Here is a 22,866-nt window from a genome sequence, read left to right on the forward strand (position 1 = left end):
TGTATTTGGCTTTAAGGTACCACATTAAGAGTTGTATTTGCCTGCTTTTTAAAAACACTTTTGGGTTCTGCATTGTTTGAGGAATGTTGCCTTAGTTTTTTTTTAAATCTGCGTTCAGCTGTTCTGCTGAATTTCAGACTGTTTCATGATTGAGTTATGCCTTTTTGTGCCCAACATGTTTCATATTTAGTGCTTTTCCAATTGATTATAGTGTTTTCTGCTGCCCAAATCAATGGACAGAGTTCATTAGCAACAGTTAGTACTTGGTTAAGAACATAAGAGAAGCCATGTTGGATCAGGCTGATGACCCATCCAGTCTAACACTCTGTGTCACACAGTGGCAACCCCCCCCCCCCAAAAAAAAAAAAAAACCAGGTACCATCAGGAGGTCCATCAGTGGGGCCAACCACTTGGTTGGGAGACAACCAAGGAAGACCAGTGTTTCTGTGTAGAGGAAGGCAATGGCAAACTACTTGAAAGGCCTGTGAGGGGTGACCATAAGTCATTTGCAATGTTGTTGGCATATTGTTGTTTGTTGTTGTTATTAGTCACAGATATTTGACTGGTAGAGGGTATTCTGCATTTCAGATATAGCCAAGTTCTTGGGAATTGCTGATGTATCTTTGCAGGATTCTTGCTGTTCCAAGCAACATTGTCTTCTGGAACTGAGTTGGTATTATTTGCTTAATGTTCAGAATGTGCAGGTGTTTCTTGAGACTTCTAGGCGCTGCTCCAAGGGCTCCAATAGCAGCTGGCATGATGGTCTCCTTCTTCTCCCAGAGGCACTCTAAGTATAGTTGTAGGTCTTGGTATTTGATGATCTTCTCCTGTGCTTTCTTTTCTATTCTGCTGTCTCCTGGGACTGCAATGTAAATGATCCAAACCCTGTTTCTGTCGCATTTTTTCCCCTACAATTGTGATATTGGGGGTATTATGTTCCAGGTTTTTATCTCTTTGTTTTATCATTCTCCAGGATCTTGTCTGATTTGTGTTCACATGAATTTCTGGCTGCTGTTAAGCCATGCTTCTTGCAAAGATTCCAGTGCAATTTAGCTGCAACTCTATTGTGATGCACTTTATAGTCAGTGAGCAATTTTATTGAAGTCATAGACCATGCAGTCGACTATTTCATCTTTGTCCTAGAAAGTTGACATTTGCTGTTATCACTAGTCTTCTGAATCTTGGCTTTCATATTATTCGTTTTGAGTGTCTGCTCTTGTGCAGCTAGAACAAGTCCTTCCATTTCTTTCTTCAAGTACCCATTTTGGAGCCACTTCCTTGTAGTTTCACTATCAACTTCATTCTTTATGCCTTTCAAATATCACCCATGCAAGTGCTTTTCCTTCCAGTTGTCAAAGTGAATTTTGATTCCAGTCTTTTTGTAATCTTTGGTTTTTGTGATGTGAAATCACTTTGCCTTGAACAACTAGAAACTTCTCTTTGCTTTTCTTAGTGTAGTCATTCAGTGCCTGTCTTCCTTCAACGGCTTGTTTAATGTTCAGGAGACCTCTTCCTATTTAATTTTCTTTCTACAACTTGGAGTGGTAGGATACTAGCCAATGATTAAAACTTTTTTAAAAAATTGAGAAAATTCAAAGCTGACTAAAAAGTGCTTTCCTTTAAACTCCATGTATCCAAACTGTTGATGGTTTCTTGAGCTTTCAGCAATCTCCCAAATTTCTATTTTTACCATTAACTAAATATTGGCCATTCATTTGAATTGTCACCATAAAGCATAGTAGACGTCAACTAGCAAGGGTGCCATCAGCCAGTAAGGGCGCAAGTTAGAAACAAAAAACCCCTACATCATTACAAAATCCCAAACTACAGGCATCAGTATTAATGACTGTTTGTTCTGTTCAAAGTTAACACACTGCAATTTCATTCATCAGCTTAAAACAACCCACTTGAACCACCAATATTCAAGTGAAGCCAGTGAACACAAACTAATTCGTTCACAACCTTAGTAAAACAAAAACTGTATTGATTTTGCTTCCATAAATCAGCAAATGCTAGTTGATGCTGCTTGTATGACAAAGGGTCACTAAGGTCTTCAGCATCTTTGACTCTAGAAAGCTTATACCTCAAAATCTCTAACGTGCTAATTTAGTTGCTCTACAGCAAACCAACACAATTGCCCCCTGTAGCAATACCCCTGTCACAAGTAACAGTATGACAGTTTCAACTCCCTACATACTCAGTGTATTACTAGCTTCCTATTTATCGTATCGACCATAGTATTGTTCTCATTCAGCAGTGTGATTTCTTGATGGTGGAAAATGTTGTCAAGTCACAGGCAGCTTATGATGACCTCATAGGGTTTTCATGGCAAGAGAGATTCAGAAGTGGTTTGTCACTGCTTTCCTCTGTGTAACAGCCCTGGACTCCCTTGGTGGTCTCCCATTAAGGAACTAACCAGAGCTGACCATGCTTAGCTTCTGAGATTCAACAAGATCAGGCTATCTTGGGCCATCAAGTTCAGGATATTAATTTTACTTAACTCCTTTATTTTTCATTATTGTGGAAGAATGTTTTGGACATTGACTGTAGAACTGTTTGGCAATACAATGTGTGTTTCAGATAATGTGACCTTAGAGTATTTGTTGGAGTGATCAGTCACAGCAAGGCATCTGGAAATAGATGGAAATTAGAAGTAGGAAACCAGCCAGGGAAACAGTGGGGCCCTTGGATGACCATGGGGTAAAAGGATTACTGAAGGATGATAGGGAAATGGCTGAGAAGCTGAATGCATTTTTTGCCTCCGTCTTCACCGTGGAAGATGAGAAGTGTTTGCCCGCCCCAGAACCACTAATGTTGGAAGGGGTGTTGAAAGACCTGAGTCAGATTGAGGTGACAAAAGAGGAGGTCCTACAACTAATAGACAAATTAAAAACTAATAAGTCACTGGGTCCGGATGGCATACATCCGAGAGTTCTGAAAGAACTCAAAGATGAACTTGTGGATCTTCTAACAAAAATCTGTAATTTTTCATTGAAATCTGCCTCCGTTCCTGAGGACTGGAAGGTAGCAAATGTCACCCCCATCTTTAAAAAGGGTTCCAGAGGAGATCCGGGAAATTACAGGCCAGTCAGTCTGACTTCAATACCAGGAAAGTTGGTAGAAACCATTATCAAGGACAGAATGAGTAGGCACATTGATGAACACGGGTTATTGAGGAAGACTCAGCATGGGTTCAGTAGGGGAAGATCTTGCCTCACTAACCTGCTACATTTCTTTGAGGGGGTGAACAAACATGTGGACAAAGGAGACCTGATAGATGTTGTTTACCTTGACTTCCAGAAAGCTTTTGATAAAGTTCCTCATCAAAGGCTCCTTAGAAAGCTTGAGAGTCATGGAGTAAAAGGACAGGTCCTCTTGTGGATCAAAAACTGGCTGAGTAATAGGAAGCAGAGAGTGAGTATAAATGGGCAGTCTTGGCAGTGGAGGACGGTAAGCAGTGGGGTGCCGCAGGGCTCGGTACTGGGTCCTATGCTCTTTAACTTGTTCATAAATGATTTAGAGTTGGGAGTGAGCAGTGAAGTGGCCAAGTTTGCGGATGACACTAAATTGTTCAGGGTGGTGAGAACCAGAGAGGATTGTGAGGAACTCCAAAGGGATCTGTTGAGGCTGGGTGAGTGGGCGTCAACGTGGCAGATGCGGTTCAATGTGGCCAAGTGCAAAGTAATGCACATTGGGGCCAAGAATCCCAACTACAAATACAAGTTGATGGGGTGTGAACTGACAGAGACTGACCAAGAGAGAGATCTTGGGGTCATGGTAGATAACTCACTGAAAATGTCAAGACAGTGTGTGTTTGCAATAAAAAAGGCCAACGCCATGCTGGGAATTATTAGGAAGGGAATTGAAAACAAATCAGCCAGTATCATAATGCCCCTGTATAAATCGATGGTACGGTCTCATTTGGAGTACTGCGTGAAGTTCTGGTCGCCGCACCTCAAAAAGGATATTATAGCATTGGAGAAAGTCCAGAAAAGGGCAACTAGAATGATTAAAGGGCTGGAACACTTTCCCTATGAAGAAAGGTTGAAACGCTTGGGACTCTTTAGCTTGGAGAAACGTCGACTGCGGGGTGACATGATAGAGGTTTACAAGATAATGCATGGGATGGAGAAAGTAGAGAAAGAAGTACTTTTCTCCCTTTCTCACAATACAAGAACTCATGGGCATTCGATGAAATTGCTGAGCAGACAGGTTAAAACGGATAAAAGGAAGTACTTCTTCACCCAAAGGGTGATTAACATGTGGAATTCACTGCCACAGGAGGTGGTGGCGGCCACAAGCATAGCCACCTTCAAGAGGGGGTTAGATAAAAATATGGAGCAGAGCTGCATCAGTGGCTATTAGCCACAGTGTGTGTGTGCGTATGTGTATATATATATATATATATATATATATATATATATATATATATATATATATATATATATATATAGCCGCTGTGTGACACAGAATGTTGGACTGGATGGGCCATTGGCCTGATCTAACATGGCTTCTCTTATGTTCTTATGAAATTAATATTTTTGCCTTTCTTTAAATGTGCTTTTGTTCAGATTTACCCTTGTATCTCAGTACAGGGGCCCAAAAGACACACTTATTATTCACTTCAAGTAGGGTTTTTTTTTCAGATTAGATGTGAAGTAAAAGCCAAAGGTTGCACATTGGTGCACACTGTTGTTCTGAGTGACTCTACATCAGGGAAATGGGTAGTGGGCACCACCACAAAATGGCTGCTATGGAGAGAAATGGACCAATCACAAAATGCTGTGGGGTTGCATGCCAGTCATTGTCCTATGATGGAAGCTGCTGTTTCTGAATGGGTGCTCCCTGCAAATACAAGTTGGTACCTCCTTGGTTCTCTTAAAGTACCTCTTGCCCCAATGAGGGGGAGGAAAGCCAGGACTGTCTCTTAGCTTTGTCGAAGAAGCAAATGGGCATTAGTAAACTAATTGGTGGATATGATGATGCCCATGGGTCAGCAGAATCACAAGGTGGTGAGAGTGTCTTGCTGAACTGCGGACTGAATGAAAGGGAATTACATATTTCAGTGCTCTGTTATACTGAGATAAGGATGTGCCTTTTTCTTTGACATACTAAGTTTTTGCATGCAGGGAGCTTCTTATCTGTACGAAACAATTCAGACGTGGAATCATGCACCAAAAGTCTGAAACCAGTTCTGCTGGTTGTATATCTTGACTCTAAGAATCAAACCACTGTGCATGTAAGAAACAGGCCATCTGATGGTGTAAGTACTTCCAAGGTGTCAGTAAGTAAATATAGCTTGCTCTTCTTTGACTAGGAAGAAGAGAAAATTACACTAAGTTAAAATTTGTTTTATCTGAGAATAAATGACTGAGAGATGTAGGCGTTTTACTTGATTTTGCTTTACTCCTAGAAATGTTCTTTAAATGGAAATGATAGGACTGTTATGTCCGACAGAGATTAGTTATTATACCAATCATTAGGTGTAACATACCCTTTATGGCTAGCATTATATCAATCACATATAAAAGCAGAAAATAACATGCTAAAAAACCTTAGCGCTTCTATAAAATGTGACTTACTGGCTGCAGTGGTTTTACACAGTGACTCTAATCATGAAAAGTGATGAAATAACTGTTTATTATTTTAATTTCGACACTGTGTCTCTAGATTAACATATTCTAACCTCATAAGGAAAGGTTAATGGTTATTCAGACACTGGAATGATTTCAGGGAAAGAAATCAGGGATATTTCCCCTTGTTCAGCACCGGTGCACTAAAGCCCCAAGGAGGTAAGGCAAGTAGGGATGCCAGCCTCCAGGTGGGACCTGGTGCTCTGGAATTATGACTGATCTCCAGACTACAGAGATCTGTACCCATGGAGAAAATGGCAGCTCTGAAGGGTGGACTCTATGAAATGACATCTCCCTCCCAAAACTCCATCATCCAAAAGCTCTACTCCCATATCCCCAAGGGTTTCCCAACCCTGAAAACAAAGCAGGTTGCAAGAGAATCCAGGTGGCCAGAATGTGGGTGAAGAAAAGTTATGTGGCGTCTAAGGCCAGGAATCCATCTCAGGGGCTCGCAGAAAGGCAGCCAGAAACAAAGAATTGACACTCCAAGCAATCTAAGTACATTGATCCTTTCTATCTTGCCTAGTTACATCTCTCAAAATCCAAACCCTTCCCACAGAGGCATAAACCTAAAGGACAGACCCTGGACCTAATACCCCTGTGCCTTTCCTTGTGTGTTTTCAGGGAGTAAGGTTCTGTTTACCTAAGAAGAGGAGAGCTAGACACATTTTTTTCCAGCAGGGGTCCAAAACATAAAGCCCTTGTGAGCTTTGAATTTTCAGCAATTAACTGGGTTGTATCTGATATGAAAACAAATTGATTACCTAGGCTATTTTTTAGGGAATCCACTAGTGATGATGGAATTCAGTTTATGCTCACCCCCAGCTGCTTTCAGTTATTATGCAGGTGATTCAATGAAATATTTATGGGCCAGCTTTAAAGATTATGGAGATGAAAGTTTTAGATGGGAATTTTCATTGGGCATAGTGTTTTCAGATCACAAGGCTGTCTTGGGAATGAGCCTCTCTCTGGCAATTATTTCTTCTCCTTTGCTGCAGCTATGGTTTAACATTACATCTGCATCAACAACAAAAAGTGGCTCATGCTAACCAGGTTGCCTTTTACTATGTACCAGAGAGAACAGGAGCGGGAGGGAGAGACTCAAAACCTATTTCTCCCAGTTGCTTCCTTGAGATTGCCCTTGCTGAGCACTTGGAAAAATTTAACTGCCTTTGTGAGTGCTTCATAGGAATTTGCCAAAAACAAAAACCTCCACATGTCAGTACAGGCATCTGACCCCCAGTCAGAACAATCACCTTTTCTTTGGGAAAGGAGGTGAGCAATCTGAGTGGGGTGGTGCTTGGTACCCTGTTGCAAAAACAATTCTCAGTTTTGCCATCCATCTATTCCTGCCGGAGCTAATGAGGCTGTAGTTTTCTGGACTTCCCAATTACATCACGAGGCCAAGAAAACTACAGTTCCTGTCAATCCCAGCAGGAAGTGATGGCTGGGGAAGATTAGGTATTGTTTTTGGAAATGGAGGTTCATTGTCAGTGTTTAATGAAGCCTCTCCTGATGCCAGTTACTCCTCGCTCGCAGTTTTTTGTTTTGGTTTGGTTTTTGCTCTGGAGGGGAACACAGACAGGAAGAGTTGGGTCATGGTGGTGGACAGACACCAACACCAATTCAAGCTGTATCCAGATTCACAAAGTCTGTGCCAAAGCTGCAAATGTGCTGAGGTGTTTCGAGGTTTCTCCTGAGGTTTCTCCTGAAGAGTTGCCAGCACAGCCTTGGCATATGCCAGAAGATTCTGAGGGCTTTGGTTAGGTGAAAGTGGGATTTGATTCTCTAGAAATTTCCTGTAAAGACCAAAAAGACATGGGGAAATTCCTGAAGTGTCACTGTGGAGGCTATTTTATGAACAGGTTTTCCCACCTTCCTCAGTTTCTTGATGGCAGGGGTCTGAGACTAAGGATGGGGTATCATCTGCTGTGGGTTGGCAAATGGCAACCAAGAGGGTACATTCACACACACTAAATAACACACTTTGCAACTGGATTTTATTGTGTAAGACTAGCAAAATCCACTTGCAAACAGTTACCATGTGAAAGCACCCATAGTCCCCACCCAACTGTTGTGAGAATCACTAGAGTGAACAATGCAAGATTTGCTTCCAAGTTATTGTGATGGGCCTTTTTTAACAATTGAGGGGACCCATGCAGCATTTTATAATTTGGGGGGGGGCATGTTTGTTTTAAACTGTAACCCCCCTCAGTTACAACATGTTCTTAGGGCAGAAAGTGTAAAGGCTTGGGGTTCCCTGCTGTGAGGTAATTTTTGTGGCAAGCAAGATGAACACTGAGACAAGAGTTGTACGTAAATAACAAAGAAGATTTTTAAAAAGTTTACAGCTCCATTTTAAAGACCAACAGGACAGCAGCAAAATTCTCCAGATTATGATGGGAGGTCTCCAGATTGTTAAATGCCTGAGGCACATAAATTTAAGCTAGTTATGGTTTCAGAATGGTTTGAATCCTCTTGAATGCTGTCAGGTACAAACTAGCTTTCACTGACTAGCCACTAGTTTGTTTCCTTTCACACACACAGACTGACACCCACACCAGCGTGCCCTTTCCTAGGAGTCAGACTAAATGGTACAAGGTCTAATCATCACCAGAGACAGGCCTAGCAATCAGGTACTCTGTCCTCTCCCAGAGGTAGATCTAAACCATTTTGCCATGCTACCATGCAGAGCTACCCATCAAATTGCCTGTGTTTTTGCTGAGGCATACCCAAAACTATCGCTGCACTCTCCCTGAGGCAGATCTGAACTCCTCTTATGCTTCCCTCCAGCAGTTTGTTCCCCTTCTGAAAGGTGATTGGATGCTGGAGCAGCATTCCCATAGGCTCAGCTGGGTTACTGTTTTCCCCCTCATAGTTATAAAGAGTGATTTGCATTGTTCCTCAATTTGGATAATCCCATTTTATTGCATTGTACTGTTTTTATAGTTATCTTTTATAATCCTTCTTGAATCCTAATAGAAAAAGTGAATGGCAAGTGTAGTAAATAAATAAATCTGTACTGAACCTCAATATTTTTGAGTTCTGTCTATCTATCTAGTACTGCTTATACAGCTGTCGCCTTAAGCAGAATTTTATTTTTAATTTGAAACATTATGTTGGCCAGCAAAGTAGGGTATGAACACTGAAAGATCTGGAATGGATCCCCATGATGTTTTAACTGCTAAAGAGCTACCACTGACCTTCTTGGATCAGAGAAGAAGAAGAAGAAGAAGAAGAAGAAGAAGAAGAAGAAGAAGAAGAAGAAGAAGAAGAAGAAGAAGAAGAAGAAGAAGAAGAAGAAGAAGAAGAAGAAGATGATGATGATGATGATGATGATATTGGATTTATATTCTGCCTTATGCTCTGAATCTCAGAGTCTCAGAGCAGTCACAATCTTCTTTACCTCCTCCCCCCAAACAGACAACCTGTGAGGTGGGTGGGGCTAAGAGAGCTCTTACAGCAGCTGCCCTTTCAAGGACAACTCCTACAAGAGCTATGGCTGACCATTTCCAGCAGGTTTAAGTGGAGGAGTGAGGAATCAAACCCAGTTCTCCCAGATAAGAGTCCATGCACTTAACCACTACACTATACTCTCCACTACAGAGAGGAGAGGATACTATCTCAAATGTGGAGAGGATGCTATCTCAAATGTTTCTCCCACTAGAGCCATTTTTTAAAAAACAATGTTGGTAAAGATACTGAACACCTCCTTCTCCTGTGCCATCGCTCATATCCATGCTGAGATTTTCCTGCATCTCTTTTAGAAGAAGAGAATAAGAGTAGGTTTTTATACTTGGCTTTTCTCTATCTTAAGGAGCCTCAAAAGGGCTTACAATCACCTTCCCTCCAAGGTGGCCTTCTCGGAAGTGCTACCTGTTCCACGTGCAGGGCAGGAGAGACAGGCGCAAATTAGAAGTCTCAATGTGTGGATGAGACAATGGTGTAAGGAGGAAGGGTTTAAGTTTGTTAGGCACTGGGATGCTTTCTAGAACAAGCCGGAGCTGTACAAAAGAGACGGTCTCCACCTGTCTCCGGATGGAACCAGGCTGCTGGCGCTTAAAATCAAAAAGGTGGCAGAGCAGTTTTTAAACTAAATCTTGGGGGAAAGCCGACAGGAGATGGAATGTCTCTGGTTCGGGAGGACTCGTCTCAAAGAGATGAAGGGTTGGCTTCTATTTTTCTACCGAGTAACGGATCAGAGTTGTCCACTGTGATGGTGACAAACAGTATGGACTGTCTGCTAGAGTCTCGAGGCGGCAGGAGAGAGGTGGCGGGCCTAGCTTGCTTGGGAAATTATAAATGTTTGTATGCAAATGCTAGAAGTGTCCGAAGTAAAATTGGTGAATTGGAATGTTTAGTGTTGGGAGAAAACATAGACATTGTGGGAATTTCAGAAACTTGGTGGAATGAGGAGAATCAGTGGGACACGGTGATTCCTGGATATAAGTTATATCGGAAGGATAGGGAGGGAAGGGTTGGAGGTGGGGTGGCTCTGTATGTCAGAGAGGATATACGGTCCAGTAAGACTGAGGTCAGAGAATTAGATTCCCTTTTAGAAATGCTTTGGGTTGAAATAGAGGGCCCAAAAGGAAATTTAACTATGGGAGTTTGTTATCGCCCACCAAATCAAAAGAGAGAGGACGATTATAATATGATGGAGGGATTAAAGATAGCGGCTAAACGTAAAAACTGTGTCGTAATAGGTGATTTTAACTACCCGCAGATTGATTGGGTCAATATGTGTTCTGGTCGAGAGAAAGAGATTGAGTTTCTTGATGCTCTCAATGACTGTGCTATGGAGCAGATGGTCTCAGAACCTACCAGGGGTGGGGCGATCCTGGATCTGGTCCTAAGTAATGCCCAAGACTTGGTGAGAGACGTAAAAGTGATTGCGCCGCTTGGGAACAGTGACCATAATGTTATTGATTTCACCATTTGTATAAATAGGGAGTTGCCCAAAAAGACCGCCACAACCACATTTAACTTTAAAAGGGGTAAATTCTCTGAGATGAGGAGGCATGTGAGGAGGAAACTGAAAGGAAAGGTAAATACGGTCAAAACCCTTGGGGAAGCTTGGAGACTATTTAAAACTATAATCCTAGAAGCTCAGATAAAATACATACCACAAGTTAGGAAAGGCACAAACAGGTATAAGAAGAGGCCAGCATGGTTAACAAACAAAGTAATGGAAGCTGTAAAAGGTAAGAAGGACTCCTTTAAGCAGTGGAAAACCAGTCCAAGTGAGATTAATAAAAGGGAACACAGGCAGTGGCAAATCAAATGCAAGACTGTGATCAGGCAGGCAAAAAGGGACTATGAGGAGCATATTGCAAAAAACATAAAGACCAACAATAAAAATTTCTTCAAATATATTAGAAGTAGGAAACCAGCCAGGGAAGCAGTGGGGCCCTTGGATGACCATGGGGTAAAAGGATTACTGAAGGAGGGTAGGGAAATGGCTGAGAAGCTGAATGCATTTTTTGCCTCCGTCTTCACCGTGGAAGATGAGAAGTGTTTGCCCGCCCCAGAACCACTAATATTGGAAGGGGTGTTGAAAGACCTGAGTCAGATTGAGGTGACAAAAGAGGAGGTCCTACAACTGATAGACAAATTAAAAACGAATAAGTCACCGGGTCCGGATGGCATACATCCGAGAGTTCTGAAAGAACTCAAAGTTGAACTTGTGGATCTTCTAACAAAAATCTGTAATTTTTCATTGAAATCTGCCTCCGTTCCTGAGGACTGGAAGGTAGCAAATGTCACCCCCATCTTTAAAAAGGGTTCCAGAGGAGATCCGGGAAATTACAGGCCAGTCAGTCTGACTTCAATACCGGGAAAGTTGGTAGAAACCATTATCAAGGACAGAATGAGTAGGCACATTGATGAACACGGGTTATTGAGGAAGACTCAGCATGGGTTCTGCAAGGGAAGATCTTGCCTCACTAACCTGTTACATTTCTTTGAGGGGGTGAACAAACATGTGGACAAAGGAGACCCGATAGATGTTGTTTACCTTGACTTCCAGAAAGCTTTTGATAAAGTTCCTCATCAAAGGCTCCTTAGAAAGCTTGAGAGTCATGGAGTAAAAGGACAGGTCCTCTTGTGGATCAAAAACTGGCTGAGTAATAGGAAGCAGAGAGTGAGTATAAATGGGCAGTCTTCGCAGTGGAGGACGGTAAGCAGTGGGGTGCCGCAGGGCTCGGTACTGGGTCCCATGCTCTTTAACTTGTTCATAAATGATTTAGAGTTGGGAGTGAGCAGTGAAGTGGCCAAATTTGCGGATGACACTAAATTGTTCAGGGTGGTGAGAACCAGAGAGGATTGTGAGGAACTCCAAAGGGATCTGTTGAGGCTGGGTGAGTGGGCGTCAACGTGGCAGATGCGGTTCAATGTGGCCAAGTGCAAAGTAATGCACATTGGGGCCAAGAATCCCAGCTACAAATACAAGTTGATGGGGTGTGAACTGGCAGAGACTGACCAAGAGAGAGATCTTGGGGTCATGGTAGATAATTCACTGAAAATGTCAAGACAGTGTGTGTTTGCAATAAAAAAGGCCAACGCCATGCTGGGAATTATTAGGAAGGGAATTGAAAACAAATCAGCCAGTATCATAATGCCTCTGTATAAATCGATGGTGCGGTCTCATTTGGAGTACTGTGTGCAGTTCTGGTCGCCGCACCTCAAAAAGGATATTATAGCATTGGAGAAAGTTCAGAAAAGGGCAACTAAAATGATTAAAGGGCTGGAACACCTTCCCTATGAAGAAAGGTTGAAACGCTTAGGGCTCTTTAGCTTGGAGAAACGTCGACTGAGGGGTGACATGATAGAAGTTTACAAGATAATGCATGGGATGGAGAAAGTAGAGAAAGAAGTACTTTTCTCCCTTTCTCACAATACAAGAACTCGTGGGCATTCGATGAAATTGCTGAGCAGACAGGTTAAAACGGATAAAAGGAAGTACTTCTTCACCCAAAGGGTGATTAACATGTGGAATTCACTGCCACAGGAGGTGGTGGCGTCCACAAGCATAGCCACCTTCAAGAAGGGGTTAGATAAAAATATGGAGCAGAGGTCCATCAGTGGCTATTAGCCACAGTGTGTGTGTGTGTGTATATATATATATATATATATATATATATATATATTTGGCCGCTGTGTGACACAGAATGTTGGACTGGATGGGCCATTGGCCTGATCTAACATGGCTTCTCTTATGTTCTTATGTTCCCTTCCTCTCCCCACAAAAGACACCCTGTGAAATAGGTGGGGCTGAGAGAGCTCTGTGACTGGCCCAAGATTGCCCAGCTGGTTTCAAGTGGACGACTGGGGAGTCAAATCCACTTCTCCAGCTTAGAGTCCACCACTCTTAACCACTATACCACACTAGTGTAGTTGAATCCCCAATGCACAATTCCCGGTGTCTTTTTTAATTACTGGCCTTTTTTATAGATCCAGCATGGTGTAGAACCAGTATGGAATTTCCCAAGCTGGACTAGGCTGGCCCTGTGTGAGCCGTGTGAACATGAGGGCTCCAATGTGCGTACTTAGAATTTCCCTCTGTAAGGGACTCTCTGCTCACTTTAATGAAGGTGTCAGCTTCATGCTTTGCAGGGCACATAGGGCTCTAGAGAGCAATGGAAGCCCACAGGGTTTTTTCACTACAGCAGTGAAAGATTGGACAAGTTCTCAAGTTGCAGCTGATTTATGGCAACCCAATAGGCCTTTCTAAGCAAGAGATGAACAGAAGAAGAAGATGATATTGGCTTTATATCCCGCCGTCCACTTCGAAGAGTCTCAGAGCGGCTCACAATCTCCTTTACCTTCCTCCCCCATGACAGACACCCTGTGAGGTGGGTGGGGCTGGAGAGGGCTCTCACAGCAGCTGCCCTTTCAGGGACAACCTCTACCAAACAGAAGTGGTTTGCCCTTCCTTACCTGTGCATAGCAGATCTGGACTTCCTTGGTGGTCTCCTATCCAAGCACTAACCAGGTCTAACCCTGCTTAACTTCCCAGATCTGAAAAGACAGAGCTAACCTTGGGCCATCCAGGTCAGGGTACAGCTGTAAAAGAGACAATGAATATTTTTTTTTTTTTTTTTTTAAAAATGAGTCAGCATATGATTTATTAAATTGCTTAAGCCAAGCTTGATCAATTAGTGCTGGCAGCCCTTCTTTTCAAATGTGAATTTTAATAATTGTGCTTGCTTATGATATGCATACTTAAATGTGAGAAGCTGTTTTATTATGATTCATTCTTTAAATGGCAAAAAAAAATTACTTGAAGGATTTCATCTCTCAGTTTTGCTGAAATTATTTTGTTAATCAGGACTTCATGTTATGTCCTTTGCATCCTATTAACATTTCCTATCTAGTGTGGGTTCTTCACTCTCTAAATGTAACTTTTTTCAAAATAAACAATATGCCTACTTTATTGGCAGGAAGGCACATTAAAAATATATTAAAACATAGATCTCCCTTACATCTTTACTGCCACCCAAGACTGACTCACAGTTTTGATTAATATGAGGAAAATAACCATTAGTACTTTAAAGATAGCAGCCTGTCCAAAACTAGTTCATTGCATTGTTGCTTCATAGAATTCCTAAGCTGATATTAAATTCTGAAGCAACACCAAGAAGAAATCATTTTCCTTTTCCTGCAGTTTCTTTTGTGCTTTCTGTGATGCCTTTGGGGTTGTGTCTAGTAATTTATGTGATTTTGGTGTAGAAATACAAAAGCTAAAACAGCCAAAATATTTAGATCTTTGCATTTTAAATATGATTTCCCTCTGCCCTGGATAGTAGTCAGCCAACTTCACAGAAAAACTCTCCTTCACTACTTTTTTGTCCTGGACTGAGATGAGCCAAAATATTTTGTGTAATTCAGAGTGTCAGTGCATACCTAACAGCCTAGAATTGGTGTCACATAGAAGCAAAAGGCCAAATGACACAATATGTGTCATTTTTAAACATATGGTGCGGTGTGGTAGCTAAAAAGGCAAATTCGATTTTGGGCTGCATCAACCGAAGTATAGAATCTGGATACTTCTTTTTTTAAAAAGTTGGTGACCTGTGTGTTACTACTTTTATCTTTGGGTTTCCCCAAAAAAGTGATGTAGGGTAGCTCTAGGCATCACTGGAAACTTGTATGATTTTACCATACAATTTCCAGTGATTCCTAGAGCTACACTACATCACTTCTAGAGCTGCACTACATCACTTCTCTGGAATTGACATCCCCAAACTTGCTCTTGGCTTCCCTCTATTACTTTTTCAAGAGCCCAAATGGCCATGATGCGGAGTTATTTACATAGCTTTGGACTTGTACCTGTACAGAATAATGTAAACTCTTCCCTAAACATGTATTCTATAAGAAAAAAAAAATGTCTGGGCAAACATGTATGAAAGTAGAACTCCTCTCTGGCTAAACCATTACAAGAAAAACATAGAAGCGTTTATTGAGACAGATTCTTCAGGTATGTTCACTTCTCCCCACTCTGTCTTTTTGTTAATTGCAGTCTTCACATGGAGTCGACGTCACCTTTTGTAAAACCTCTACTTTGAGTTATGCTAACAACAGTTTTCTGAGTCTCAGAGTAAGTCCCCTGAAATAAACCGGCACTTGCTTCCAAGTAGATGAATTTAGAATTACTCCTTAAATGTATAGTATCAGCAGTCTCCCCATGAAAGTCATACTAGCAAAAGGTAGTCAGTGATCTTATCATCCATTTCCCAACTTTTAGGTGGGAATAGTCAATATGTATAATAGACCTCAGCTGACGTTACCTGTAGCCAAGCTTTCCATATAGCAGAAGCTAATTTGCAGGTTTAAGTGAGGAAACCATAGCATTTACATCATTTGTATGAACATCTTTAAGCAGCTTGACTCAATATGCCTTACAGGCCAAAGGAAAACCAATGGATTTGGACTTACATTTCTGTAAGTCTTTTAAGCTTCCTAAGAACACTGGAATGAAGCAACTTTCTTTTGAAAGGTGCTGAGGGCTCACCGCCTTTCATGGAGCAACTCAGCCATGAGAAACTCCCAGCTCAAAGCATTGTCTGTGTGTTAACGTTATGCTCTGCATAGTGACACCGTAAGAACTGCAGCAGGGTCCCCTGGCGCATGAAGAAATGTCACTTACCCACAAAGGCCCAGTTCCCAGGGCTGTTTATTTTTCTTTCAAATGCCTATGAGTAATCTTGACAATTCTCTATGCTCCTCGTGTTCTCCTAGACAATTCTGACAATTCTCTATGCTCTGGGCACCTAGGCAATTCTCTCATGCTCACCATTGAGGTTTTTCACATTCTCCTTTCTGGGAGCCTTTTTAAAAACTGCTGCTATTTCTGCAATATTGATTAACATTCTCCATTTACAGAGAGCCATGAAATAAAAGCAGAAATTTGATAGAGTAGAAACTGTAAAAGTAAATTTGAAAATAGACAGATAGATAGACCTTGGTATTATTTCCTCTCTAAAGTCTGCCATATGAAGAAGAAGAATTGCAGATTTATACCCCGCCCTTCTCTCTGAATCAGAGACTCAGAGCGGCTTACAATCTCCTATATCTTCTCCCCCCACAACAGACACCCTGTGAGGTGGGTGGGGCTGGAGAGGGCTCTCACAGCAGCTGCCTTTTCAAGAACAACTCCTGTGAGAGCTATGGCTAACCCAAGGCCATTCTAGCAGCTGCGAGTGGAGGAGTGAGGAATCAAACCCGGTTCTCCCAGATAAGAGTCCGCACACTTAACCACTACACCAGACTGGCTCTGGTGTAGGTTTGGCCCTTTTTCTCTTCAGGCTTGTTAAGTGCTCTAAAATACATTTTGTTAATTCTCATGAAGTACAGCATAGGACATTTAATCGGTAATTATATGCAATGTATAGCATGTGTGGAGTGAAGCATTTTCCCATAAAGGCAAAGCAAGATTTGCAGCTATGAAAATGAGGTATTCCCCGTTCTTCCCACTAGATCTTAGCTCAGGGATTTACTGAGTACTCAATAAACTAGTTTGTCATGCCATCTAGATTTCAAATCAAACCATGCTTTGTTTCTTCTCTACAATAAGAGGCTTCCAAATGCAGATTAAACCATGGTTTGTTGTTAGGTGAATGAAGAACTATGGCTTGGTTCAGGCATCACATGAAACCATGGCTTAATTAAATTAATTTCAGTTAGTGTGATCATCTGCATACAGGTTGCACCATTAGCTATGGTTAGTTAATGTGCTTCAAACCAGGATTTGAGATCAAGGGTGGCTTCACACCAGGAAATTGATGCGATATTATCCCGTCAGTAAAAAATTCACTTGAGTTTGGTCCATTTCCAGGCTATTGGGCAGCCGCCATTGAAGCGGTAGGATCCTGGCAGCAGTCCATGGTTGCCCATTCAGACAACTAGTGCACCTCAACCATGGATCCACTGTGGAAAGGGTTGGGGTTTTTTTTACAAAAGTCCCTGGTGTGCGCGCTCAAGCAGAGAAGTGTACAAGCGCTCCTCGGAGAGGGGTTAAGGGGAAAAAACCCCAGAAAGCACTGGGAATGGCTTGGCATGATGACACTTCTCTTCTGCTTGTGATTGCATCCCAGCATTCAGATGGCCAGAAAATAAGGGACCTAAATCCGATTCAGGGGAATACTACTGGGAAGAAACAGGTGGCTTTTTAATCTGGATAGGAGGCATCTGGAGACAGAGTGAGAACAGGTATGGCTCGGAGGGCAGATGTGCTCATGTGATTTAGACTGAATGGGAGGTGGGGCTAGTTTGGGCCACATCTCTTGTGTGAAAGCATCCCAAGGTTGGAAACTGATTTACTAAAACAATCTTAACTGTAGTTCCAGGCAGCTCTTTAAAGAGGGAGATGGAGAATAGAGTGAAGGTCATGAAACCAACATTTGTCAAGGCACCCAAGGTTATGAATGATCATCTCATCTGTGAGCTGAACTCTGGTTTCAAAAACTAGCTGTAGTAATAAGAAATGATTTTGCATGTTGTCTTGAACTGTCCACTGAGACAGAAGGGAAGGGGGGGGGGGGAGAGATGAAATCAGGTCAACCAGTCATATCCATGAAAGCATACATGGGAAAAATTGTTTTATTTCTGCTTACAGAACAGTAGCAAACTACAATAATAAAGATTTATTACTGAGTACTGGCATTAGACTGGATACTAAACAGAGCCATGTACAGTACTGATTTGATTTGGTCACTAAATGTAGTTTAATTTGTTTAGGCCCTTATTGGGTTAAGCTCTTGGCTGAGTTTGGATGCTGATAATATTGACTAACTGAGGACAGTCTTACTAAAGAAAGTCAGATTAAAAATGCCCTAAACATTTCTGTACATTTGGCTAAGGGAATGTCCACACAGGATTTCATAAGGGGGCCTTGGAAATGGTTAAGCTGGTGTCAAAAGGAGAGTCAGCCTTTGTACCATCACTCAGTTCTAGCCACGGGAGAGAACATCAGAGAAGACCAGCTGTACCAATAAATCAAAGATGTCCAGTTACTTCCTGATCCCTTTAACAACCCTGGGTGGTGCCTGCGTACTAATCTCAGCAACTGATGGTAAAGTCCAAAGTAGACTTAAACACTTCTAAGCCTGTTGACTTTAATGGGCTTAAAAAGGTACAGATAGTGCCCTGCGCAAGCACCAGTCGTTTCCGACCCTGGGGTGACGTTGCATCACAACGTTTTCATGGCAGACTTTTTACAGGGTGGTTTGCCATTGCCTTCCCCAGTCATAGAAGGGTGTAATTCTGAATACCATTGCACTGCAAGAGACCTGTTTCTGTTAAACACTATGCTGCCTTTGCCCCAGTCTGCCCACTTTCAACTGCACAGGACTGGCCCTGATGGACAGCAATCTTGCATACAGCACAGCTAAGAAATTCACATAACCAATAGTGCAGAAATGCCCTAAGGAAGGTATGCACCTTTCCCCTGGGTATGGCCATACTCAGCATGGGAAGCAAAATATTCAAATGCATGGCCTGATTCTTTCCAACATGGAGAAAAAATGGAGAAGTTTGTGTGATGCACAGATGGAACCCTTGTGCAGGGATGAGATGGATGAGACTCAGGATCTGGTTCTTTGTCTAGAACATGCATTATCCATGATTCAAGAGGTAGTAAAATAAACATCTAAGAAGCAACCATTGGTAAATCTCATGAGAGCCCTCAACCTCTCAAGGTGTGCTTTGAGTTCAGAAGCCACTGTTCTGCTGTCTTCTGATGCCAATGGTCCTCTCTGGTTTTGCCAGTAAAACATAAACATGGAAGGGAAATTCCCCATCATACCTTGCTCCAACCACAAACTTACTAGGCAGTTTTGCATCTTGACAGTATTCTCTGAAGCTTGATTCAGCCATAACAACAAAGCATGGTTGTTCATTATATGAATGATCTGGGGGGGGGGGCATCCTTAGGCTAATATATCCCCTCCCCTCTGATCCTTGCATGCAGTTTTTAAAAATCCATTTATGTAACAAACAAATTCTGAATCACAAAGTCTGATGGTCTCATCAAACCAGGATTCTGAGTCAAGATTTGCCCAGAGTTTAGAAGCCTGGTTTAAGAGGAAAAGCACAAACCATAGTTTGTGATTCAGACATAATGACAAACTGTGGTTTGCTTCTGAAAGCGGAAGTGTTAACTTCTTAAGCTATGCACTGCGGGAGAGGAAAGGGGGAAGGAGCACCTGAACCCAAGGGTCCCTCAGGCTTGTGCGCATAAAAAACGCACCATTGTTTGTTGTTATCTCTGACTCATCCTACAGGATCAGCCCCTCATCTGCAACTGGGGACATGTGACCCATTTTGTAGTTCCATCATAGACTGCTGAGCAAGCATCTGTTTTGAACATTCAACATGAAGTAAAAAAATAAGAATTTATAAGGGGCCAGAAGTCATGTCGTCCAATTCCCTGTCATAAAGTAGTTTCCCCTCAGTAGATCAGCCTCTACAGTTCTGACCTTTGCGTGCCACAAACAGAAAGCAGGTGCAGTTCTGAATGGGATTTGGCAGAGCAGACACTTCCAAGTGACAGACGCAAAAGAGCCAGGCCAGAGGCTGCCGAGGAAAGTGTCTCTTCTAGTCTGAAGCAGTCTTAGTGAAAAGATATTTCCTATTTCTGAAGACTGTTTCCTAGGCAAATGAAACACAGTTGTTGAAGCATATCCAAAATGTAATTCCTCTTTATAACCATTCACGTCGACAGCCCTTCAGATGGTGTTCCAATTCCCTCCCCAGCCCCAGTTCAGTGTAAAGTGCTTTCATGCCTGACAGTGACAAGAACATAGGTAGGCTGGATAGTTGCCAGATTCTTGTTTCAGCTGAGGTTGAAAGAATGACAGTGGGCTGGATGGATCCTCTTTAAACAGGAACAGCCTAGAGAGCTGCAAGTTGGTTCCTCTGCTTCTTCTGTGTTTCTGAGCCAAGCTGCAGTGCCAGCAAATACCATGTGAGGGGGCATCTCACTGGAAATCTAGCAACTGAGGTGCATGTATACGGGAAAGAGTCAGAAAACGGTTCCAGTCTGCGAGGAGGAACTGTAAGACTCTCCAAGAAGCATAGCCTTCACCAGACACACAACACCTCTCAGGCAGAATCGGTCCATTACACGCTGAAAAACAATCAGATCAGTCAATGCATTTGTAAGAAAATTACCCTTCCCTTTCAGCCTGACTCAAATTTTGCATCCCCAGATCAGCAGACTCAAGGAGCTGCTGCTGTGAAAAGACAAAGGAAAAAAAAAAATCTCCCCGCATGCCATCATATCACTTGGTCATAATGATCCGGGCTGCTGTGAGCATCCACACTTTCCTTGGGCTTGGATCCCTAATATTTATGTCAGGTGTTTCTTTCAGGGATCAGATAATTGCTTCTCACCCCTAAGGGCCGCACATTCCAAGGACTTCAGGCAGTGTTGATCCTACCTACCGGCCTACCCAGAGGGCTCAACTTACCACCGATTCTTTATGTCAAGGAATAGCTCCCTATTTATTCATTTCAGAATTACTTTAGAAGATAGCTACTATACTATAATATCCAAATACCTTTATTGGCATAGAAATAAAAAGTACAGCATAGCAAATTTACATGGAGTTTCAGCTATAAAAACCAGTCAAACATCAAGAAGCGGAGCTAGTCTTTTGCTCCCTGATTATTATGGCAACCAAAAGGTACTTTGCAGCCATGCTTGTGATACGGGAACATGGTCAGATAGTAGAAAAAAACCCAGCTTCGCTTCAGGTAATCCATAAAAATTAGACAGAGTAGGTTTGATTATACAGTCCTGCACTTCCCCATAAAAATCACAATAAAGTAAGACATGGGTGACCGTTTCAAGGTGCCTTCCATTACATGGGCAGACTCTATTCTGTTAAGGGATGTTGGCAAATCTCCCAGACAATACCGTTGAGGGTAGAACATCGAGTCTTGCTAACATAAAAGAGCGGCATAACTGGGGTGAAGTAATCTGGGAAAAGTAGGCAGCAGGCAGCCCATGATCTGGGAAGATACCAAATGCTAAAGGGGAACAAGTTTTATGTCCAGAAAAGCAAAGGGAGTGTTTCTCAATATCTAAGATCCTCTGTTTCAGGATTCTGAATGCCTGCGTTTCACTTAGCATATAGAGATTGTCCAAGGGTACACCTATGGAATGTATTTTCTTCTGGATCTGACTATATCAAGTGGAAACGAAGGAATCCGCTAGCATTATATGGATACAACTAGCAGGGTCTGCCCTAAAGTGTAAGTGTAGCCAAAACTTTATAGTTCGTAGCCATGCCCTGGTCTCAGTCAAATGGGTTCCAGTCTCTAGGCACATTGCAGCATAGCTGACACAGTTGGGGACCCCTAAAATACAACATAAAAATGCTGCCTGAATTTGCTCAAGTTGGAAATTGAGGGCGCAAACCCAAATGGGGATCCCATATAACAACTGAGAAACTGTTTTAGCATTAAAAACACGAATAGCAGCTGGGACAAATTGGTTGCCGTTCTTGTAAAAAAAGGTAACCACCGCAGATGAACTACACCTTGCTGAGATGACTGCTTGCTTGCGTTGTACTGTCCAGTTATGATTATATTGGAAAAAGACCCCCAAGTATTTGAAAGATTTCACCTGTTCAATATTATTTCCCTTGAGGCACCAGCTTTGTGGTTTCCAGGACTTTGAAAAAACTAATTTTTTTGGATTTTACATAATTTATAGACAGGAAATTTGTCTCGCAGTATGAAGTAAAAGTGAGTAACAGGCGCTTGAGGCCCTTCTGTGAACATGACAGTACAACTGCATCGTCAGCGTAAAGCAATAAAGGGATAACAGATGACCCAAGCAGTGTACTATAATATGTTACAAGGATGGTGCGCTATTGATATCCTCTGACACATATAAAAAGTCATTTTCTTACATTCTCACATTACTAGGCTGGCTCAATCAGGGAAGAAAAGAGAAATAGAGGGAAAATTTTGCCTCTGAGGGAAGAAAGTTGGGCGGGAGCTCCATAGCACATTAACAGGATTTTTCTTTCCTTTTCTCCCTTACCAGATGAGGATAGGGATTCACTCAGGATCTGTTCTGGCGGGAGTTGTTGGGGTAAGAATGCCAAGATATTGTCTTTTTGGAAACAACGTCACTCTAGCAAGCAAGTTTGAGTCAGGAAGCCATCCACGTCGCATCAACGTCAGCCCAACAACTTACCAGTAAGTGCTCCTCAGTATTTCTTTGAATATTTCTTCGGTTTTGATATTTAAAATATTAAATGAAATGAAACTATGGATCTCAAAACACAAAAAGGTAACACATAATCCAAAGAGACCAATGAGATAAAGGGTAAATAAGAAGGTAAGCAATCAAATAAATCAGTTGTTATATGGGAAGAAATATGTCTGTCTTGCAAATTCCTTCAAAGAAACAGATAAAAGAATATAATTCAGCATGAATTTATTTAGCATTTAGTTTGGCCAGTTCTTAAAGTTTAGAGAGTCTAATTTGAATTTTGCTTTATAAAGTCCCATCTGAAAATGATAGAGTGTATCTCAGCCATCTAGTGTTGAGTGAACATGTTGCAGTAAACAGAGAGCTCTGTGATATAATGGTTTGTGTTCTGGACTGGGATGAGGGAGACCTGGGTTCAAGTCTCCACTTGGCCATGATACTCCCTGGTGATCTTGGGCCACCTGCTCTCTGCCTCAACCTATGTTGTTGCACAAGGACAAGGAGGAG

At 42.1% G+C, this 22,866-nt stretch overlaps 1 protein-coding gene across 1 annotated transcript in view; it reads left to right on the forward strand.

The window, feature by feature from the left end:
• The window catches only part of GUCY1A2 (guanylate cyclase 1 soluble subunit alpha 2), a 257,024-nt gene that overhangs the window by 196,737 nt on the left and 37,421 nt on the right, over positions 1–22,866 (forward strand). Inside the window, exon 7 of the mRNA XM_060234865.1 lies at positions 22,189–22,343. Coding sequence (XP_060090848.1) covers positions 22,189–22,343 — 155 coding nt within the window. The remainder of the gene's footprint in view (positions 1–22,188; positions 22,344–22,866) is intronic.

This window comes from Heteronotia binoei, chromosome 3 (assembly GCF_032191835.1).
Source record: "Heteronotia binoei isolate CCM8104 ecotype False Entrance Well chromosome 3, APGP_CSIRO_Hbin_v1, whole genome shotgun sequence".
Lineage (NCBI taxonomy): Eukaryota > Metazoa > Chordata > Lepidosauria > Squamata > Gekkonidae > Heteronotia > Heteronotia binoei.